The sequence below is a fragment of the Pinus tabuliformis genome, chromosome Q (genome assembly GCF_031772625.1).
Source record: "Pinus tabuliformis cultivar Carrire ecotype Pingquan chromosome Q, CPIR1, whole genome shotgun sequence".
Taxonomy (NCBI): Eukaryota; Viridiplantae; Streptophyta; class Pinopsida; order Pinales; family Pinaceae; genus Pinus; species Pinus tabuliformis.
In genome coordinates, this window is record NC_142296.1 from 564,419,137 (window position 1) to 564,426,920 (window position 7,784).

General features: G+C 42.5%; 1 protein-coding gene across 1 annotated transcript; it reads right to left on the bottom strand.

Annotated features, from left to right (window-relative positions):
• Nucleotides 1–6,315: 6,315 nt before the first annotated feature.
• Nucleotides 6,316–7,068, bottom strand: LOC149220696 (uncharacterized). Its single transcript, XM_089387169.1, has one exon. The coding sequence runs from the start codon at nucleotides 7,066–7,068 to the stop codon at nucleotides 6,316–6,318; it is 753 nt and encodes a 250-aa protein (XP_089243295.1).
• Between the last annotated feature and the right edge of the window lie 716 nt (nucleotides 7,069–7,784).

Genomic DNA, 7,784 nt, shown 5'->3' on the forward strand with positions numbered 1-7,784 from the left:
TTTTTTAATAGATTCTTTCCAATGAAACTCATTTCATCCACTAGAATATATTTCACATGTCTCATCTCTTCTTTTAATGTAATTAAATATGGGCCCTATAGAAGTTTTATGTCTTTGATTGGCAGTTGAGGCACAAAAATAATTGTTGTTGCAAATATGTTGAAAATTGCAACCCTTGTAGGAGCTAAAAGAAGTAATGGACTCTTCTCAAGAAAGGACTCAGTTTCGAGTACACTTTTAATAGTTCTAATCAAATAAGACATTCATGTACTTGCAATTCCTTGAATTATCATGTGTAATGGATCAACCCCTGATCTGTAATGGTCAAGGATAATATTTAATTCTTTTCTATTCTGAATCCCAAGACATTCAAAGGAATAAGACTTTCCAAAGAGGTTAGTGCAAATGGAATTCAACTTTTACTTTTTAGATATGAAATTAATAACACCATCGAAAGTGGCTATATCAACAAAATTTGTGTTCCAATTATGCTCACAATCATGATATCTATGTCTCAACATCTCATACTCATTGTATTTTATATATTTATTCTTATATAATGCAAAAATGATCTCCTACTCATTCTCCCTAGAATATGCAGGTGAATTTTGAACTTCTTCTTCATCAAATTCAACTGAATCAATTGGAGGCACTAGATTGCGATGAACATGTCATGGTTGGTATTGTAATTTTTCCTAATTATGCACTATCTCATTATATGTATAACAAATATCGTTCTGAAAATCGCAAAAGGACTTGTATAATACCAACTCGGACCAACACAACTCAACAAACTTATCGTTTGTTTGATTAGGAATTGAGCTAAATCGAGGGAACATGTGTGCAATAGTTGCATTATTCCATGGTAACCATTTTTACTTACATTGGTGTTTTCCATATGACCATCATTTTTCCACATCTATTAACGCAAGGTGCTTAATGTGGGCATGTTTCTTGGTATATACATCAATAAGTGAATTTTCATTGTCGACATTATATGTCTCAACCCATACTTATCTGAAAACCTTCATACCAACATTTATGACCTCAAATCAACAACTACATTCAAAGAGAGGGAGCTCTAGAAGTCAATGACTTGTCTCTTGTGCACCTATATCTTTGTCAATAATGGTTTCACACAACAAACTCTTGTATGCATGTGTTGTTGGTTCATTTGGATTTGGAATAGAAGAGAGACACATCAACATATTATGAAGTGTTTCTAACCCTTTTTCATATTTTGTTGCATATTTTGCTATGTAATTAATGATGACACACTTCAAAATAACATGGTTCCAATCTTTATTAGCCCTCCACATCATCAACATTTCATGATTATGTGCATTCAATCTATTATCTTTTTTTTTCCTGAGGAAAAATCGTAACTTTTCATTATTTTGAAAAATTACATGTAGTAGATGCCCTTGACATATGCATATCTACTGGCTGAAGCCATTCAAGTAGTGATAAAAAAAAATAAGTTATGGTCGAGGCCATTCAAAAATAGCTAGTGTTGTACATAATTTACCACGCAGGGTATACTTGACATGTCTATAAATAGAAATAAATAAATATATATATATATATATATATATATATATATATATATATATATATATATATATATATATATATATATATATATATATACATAAGTCAGCCTAGTGAAGCTAAAAAACTGCTGATAATAACAAAAAAAGTTTAGGGCCTGTCTTCCCTAGGATATGCCCTATCCGTGTAGGTTCGATGATAGTATTGATATTTGTCTTTACCAAACTATACCTGTATCATCCACAGGCCTCTGGGATGCGTCGTAGCCTCCTTGGATAATTTGTCAGTAGCCGAGTTACGTTCCCTTCAAATACGTTGATAGGTAACAGAGTTAAATTGTGCTTTGAAAACCAATATTTCATCCAATATGTTTATGAGTGAATGTACATGACAAGTATTAATGTTATTGAACCAATTTATGATGATTTCGGAATCACCAAAAATCTGTAAATTATTGCATGAGTGAGCCAATGCAAAATGCAAAAGATGCCTGAGGGTGATCAGTTCAGCATAATTGTTTGTTCCCTCTCCCAATCCCAATTGAATTTTGTAGTGATGGTGTTCAGATAGATGGAGTAAAATTCCACATCCACACCCCTGTGCTTGGGCTATGCCATTGAAGTAAGCCCAAGGAGTGGTGAAATCAATCGCTTCAGGGGATACAATTCTATTAGTAGAAGAGTGTTCTTCATCCAGAATCTCATGATAGGCAGCAGTGATTTTTGCAGTTGCATGTGGCCATCTAGCCTCTTTTCCCTTGAATATGATCCCATTTCTAATCATCTAGATAGACCAACAGACAAGAAGAGGAAGACAAAGAGTTTTTGAGTCATTGGTCGCACCTCTCCAGTGATCCCAAGCCTCAGATATCGATTGACCCTGCCATTTGGTAGTTTTGGAGAGCGAATCTAAGACATGTTTGGATAGCTGAGAATTCATCAGGCAAAGTAGGAACAGATGATTATTTGTTTCCTCTTCCTGTTTACAAAGTACACACCAATGTGGGTCGTAATAGGATCGGTGCATGAGATTTTCTCCTATTGGGGTTTTGTTCCTGAGGGTGTTCCACATGAATAATTTCATTCTCGATGGTGCTTTAAGTTTCCAAATATTTACCCACCAGTCTAGGAGTGCTAGAGGCCTGCGCACAGAGTGTAGGATGGGATAACCATATTTAGGAGAGTATAATCCATGCTCGATTAGAGTCCAGATGAGGTCATCGAGGCCTTCTTTGATGCGCACATGGGATTCATTCAGGGAATTGATATATGCTTCCCACTCCTGCTGCCAATGTTCAGGGATTTCTAAATGTAGTGCTGATAACCAGGCCTGTTTATAGATGGAGTTGTTCTCCAAGTCGGCCACCTATGTGATTAATTTAATATTCCGTTGACTTAGAAACAGGATGAGGTTGGGGGGTAAATGATACATATTCCCACCTCCCGTCCACGGGTCCATGCCTATACGGACCAAGGTGCCATCATTTATTCTCCAAGAAAGTCCCTCTCTGATAGTAGGCAAAGTGTGTAATATTGCTTTCCAGACCATTGATATCCCAGATCGAGGCGAGGAGGGTAGTCGAATCTAGTCCATGAGATGATGTGGCCATATATATTTGTGGTAGAAGACTTCAATCTAGAGGTTTTGTGATGTGAGCAGGATCCATCCCATCTTGGTAGCAAGATCATGTGTGAAGACTGATAAGTCCTTTAGTCCCCATCCACCCCATTTCTTGGGGAGGGCAATGTGCTTCCATCCCACCCAAGCAAAGGGTTTGCCCTCCTTATACCCGTTCCAAAGGAATCTGCAACAAATATTCTGAATTCGAGAAAGGATTCCTTTAGGGATCCAAGCCAGCAACATCCAGTAAACTAGAGTAACCTCCAAGACAGATTTTATGAGGACTAACCGACCAGCTCTAGATTGGAATCTATGGTTCCATTTTTGTAAACGTTTTTCAATTTTAACCACAAGCCAGATCCAATCAGCAATGTGGCTTGATCCAGAATCCCAGCTACTTAAGGCCATCCTCTAGTTGTTGGCTCTGAAATGGGAATTTCTATTGTGCGAACCTTATTTTCTGAGGAGATACATTGGAAAGAGTAATGGTAGACTTTGAGTGGTTTGCTTCCATACCAGTAGCCAAGGCAAAAAGGTTGAGAATTTCATGGAAAGTAGAGGAGTCCCTGATGCTTCCATTTAGGAAGATGAGCACATCATCTACAAAAAGTAGATGAGTGAGGAAGCATTGATCAAACATTTTAGGCCCTTATACCCTCCCTTCCCGCTTGGCAGATGCAAAGAGTCTGCTGAGACCTTCCATGACAATAAAAAAAAGGAGTGTGGAGAGTGGGCATCCTTGTCGAAGTGCTCTCTTGACATGGACGAAGTGTGATGTTGATCCATTTATGAGTACACTGAAGGTGGCCGAGGTGATGCAACACATAATCCAATCGATGAAAGGGGGTGGGAATCCTAGGTGAGTGAGGATCATCTTAATGTATAGCCAACTGACCTGGTCAAATGATTTGGCAAGGTCAATCTTAAGAATTTCCCCTTTTAGCTTTTTAGTTTTCAGGGAATGTAGGGCTTCTTGTGCTGTGCCAATAGCTTCATGGATTTGTCTATTCTGGAGGAAAGCAAATTGCTCAGGGGAAATGTGACAGGATAGGATGGGCTTAAGACGATTGGCAATTATCTTAGTGATAATTTTGTAGAGGCAGTTACAAAGTGAGATAGGCCGAAATTCATTGAAAGATGAGGGAGAGTCGGATTTAGGGAGTAAAGCAATGAAAGTGGTGTTGATGGCCTCATACATACACTCGGAAGTCCTGCATTCATCCACCACCTTGAGCAGGTCCGGCCCAATGATTTCATAGAAAGCAAGGTAGATTTCAATTGTCCAGCCATCCGGCCTTGGAATTTTATCTTTTTTGAACCATTTCAGTGTACTTTTCAGTTCCGCCTGAGTGACAGGGGAATTGAGCTCCTCAGCCTCTTCCGGGTCCACAAATCTGGGGAAGTGGCTAGCTATTCGAACAATTTCAGCCAGAGAGGCTCTCGGAGGGGCCTTGTAAAGATTTCGGAAGTGAGAATTCCAAAGTCGGGAGAGATGGTTATAAGTTGTTGCCGTTCCCCCGTCCTCCATGGGCATATTCCAAATGGTATCGCTAACTTTCCTTCCCTTGGAAAATTTTTGAAAGAATTTTGTGTTCTCATCTCCTGCTTTTAGCCAGACAGCTCGACTCCACAGTTGTTAGGTTTCTTCCCTCTCCCTCAAGATTTTAGACCTCTGTTCTTCCCAATTGATGATATGTGTCTTCGCCTCTGCCGAGGTGAACCCCCGTCCCTATTCATCTAGTAGCGTGGACAGAGTCTGTTCAATAGCTCTAAGGGTTTGTTCGTCCTGATCTCTCTTAACCTTAGCCCAAATAATGGAAAGTTTCTTAATTTAAGTGAGATTGGTGGAGAAAGCTTCTGCCAAGGTTATCCCCGAGGATGGTGGATTTGATAACCAAAAATTAGAGACCAATTGTATATAAGAGGGGTCTGACAACCAGGTGGAGTTGAATTTATAAGGAGCCCTTGGTTTCTGAGAGGGGCCAGTGATCTCCAAATAAATGGGGAGTGGTTCGATAATCCACCAGAACCAACCCATTGTCTGAATAATGATAGTCTTTGCACCAGTGTGTCCTTGATGAGAAAGTGCTCCAAATGCCTGGCCAGGGCAGCTTCCCCAATTCTGCGGTTTCACTAGGTGGGGAGAGGCTTTACCATGGGGATATCCATCAAATGATGTTGTTCAAGCAGCTGCTCCATAACATCTGAAAGCGGATCCACCTGAGCATTTTTCCCCCATGATTCCCCATATCCAATGGAGAAGTTTAGGTCACCTCCCAAAATTAGAATTTCAGAGTTTGTGAGGGATAGATTAAGGAGGTGGTTCTAGAAGGCCTCCCTATTTTTACATGGGCCATATACATTTACTATCTGAAGATCCATGCCCAAATCCGATGAGAAAATATCCATTCCAATGAAACCAACACCACCCTAGGAGGCCTTGAGGTAAATAGATCGGGGGTTATATCCTAGAGCCAATCCATCTGATTGTCCCATGACATCAAGGGACTGGAAGGTCCAACCAAGTTTCAATATGTGGAGTACACGAGGGATATGATCAGCTGCACCCAAAGTTTCTTGTAGGAAGATAATGTCTACAATCTCAGATTCAAACAATCGTCTGAGGGCTAGCTTTTTGGGCGAGCTAGCCAGACCCCTGCAGTTAAAAGAGAGCCACTTCATGGGGGAGATTTAGGGAGGGCATTCAGATCTCTAAGTGCCCGATCAAGTGATGATTATCTTCTCGAAGCCACTTTCGCCCTAGCTAATAGAATGGCCTTTGATAAATGGGATTTCGTCCTCTGGTGGATTTGGGGGTGCATGAAGGGGGGGTCAGTCCCAAACCAGATGATTCAAAGCAAACCGATGAGAGAGGGAAATGGGGGCGGAGGTTGTAAGCGTGGGGGGGTCCGGGAGGGGAGATGATGATTTGACAGTAGAGGATAGGACCGCGAGTGGGAAGGATGGTGCTATAGTCGAGAAGACCTGCTGATGAGAGATGAGGGGGCAGGTAGAGGTGAAATCCTAAACCGATGCAGATGCAGTGTGAAAATGCGATACATAATAAGAAGGATAAGATGCAAATACAGAGAGAGGGAGAGGAGGATTACACGAGGAACGAGCAGCCTCTGCAGCAGCCCTCGATCAGGTCATCGGTGGGGAGGGAGGATGAGGAGCGCTCGAAGTCGGCGTATGATTTGGTGTTTCGTTCCTGATCATTGGTGAAGAAGCCAGAGGAGTCTGCCCTGGTGCGAATGCAGGTGCCCTAACAACCTCACCTTCTGAAACCTTAGTAGAGTCCGCAGCCTTACGAACCAGGGGACATTCCTTGAATAGGTGCATTACCTTGTGGCACCTGCGACATTTGAACGAGAATCCTTCATAGTCCAGGATTTGGATCCTGGTAAAATTCACCCATTGCAGGGTGTTTTTTTCCTCTAAGCCCTCTCTGGTGTCAAGGTGGACCAAAATGCGAGCCAAAGACTGGTTGCTCGATTTGATATAAGTCCTATCATAGTCCAAATAGGTGCCCAGCGCGTTCGCAATACGAACAAAAACATCCTCAGACCAGTATTGAAGTGGGAGCCCTAGTAGCCTAACCCATAATGATCCAGCACTGATCTGTTCTCTCTCTGGGTCAAATAGCGGGTTCCAGCATTTAAGCATGACCGGAGCCATTTCAATGTGCCAGTATCTGGAAAGCACCCAGTTGGTATATTCCTCATGCAAGAAATGGAGCGCAAACCATCCACGAGGCAGATTCTGCACCTCAGGAAGATATTTAAAAATGTTGCCCCAAATCTCCTTGACCCAGAGACTGAGCTGCTCAGCTGAATAGGCACGACCCCGAACCCTACCCACCAGTACCTTACCAGCCGTAGTGACAACTTCACCCATGTTCAAACCTTCCCCAAATTTGAGTGTGAGGTCCTTACCGGAGGCCTTCACGCACTTAATCTTCCTCTTGCCTGATCTAGGCACAGTCAGGTGGTCCTGCAAAGGGTCTAGGGAGCCCTAATTTTCTTGTTGACGGATCTGCGAAGAGTGTCGAATCTTAATGACTGGGGTCTCAAAATAGCCAGATGGGATGGTGGAGGATGTCACCGCAACAGAGGTGGAAGGAGCTGTAGTCTCAGGCAGGGGCAACCCAGGCTCAAAGATGTGACCAGCTTCAGAGGGGAGCACGAAGGGCGACAAGTGCGATAGATCCCTGAGGGGCGAGGGTTCGAAGAGCGGGGATGGCGGAGAGAATGCAATAAGTAGGTGGATGGTCGTCAGTGAGAGAGGAGGGTAATCAAGCTCTGGGGAATCGATGGAGAGGGCGGCAAAGGGAAGGCCAGATGTAGATGGTCCAAGGAGTGAAACGACAGGAGGTGAGATGGATATGAGCGGTTCAGACGAATCCTGGTGAGCAACAGACAAATAAACTGGCATAGAGTTAGGGCTATGAAACATAGAGACATAGGGGTTAGGGTCGGCGGAATAATCCACCTCTTCTAATTCCATGTCCGACATAATGCAACAGTCCCAGTGAAAACGAAAGGCAGCAGTGACAACAGGAAGCACGACGGGCAACCAACAAATGACGAAGAGTGACACAACGTGCCTGCAAA

Excerpts from the sequence above, each read along its gene's own strand:
- LOC149220696 (XM_089387169.1), bottom strand. The coding sequence starts at position 7,068 with ATGGGTGAAGTTGTCACTACGGCTGGTAAGGTACTGGTGGGTAGGGTT.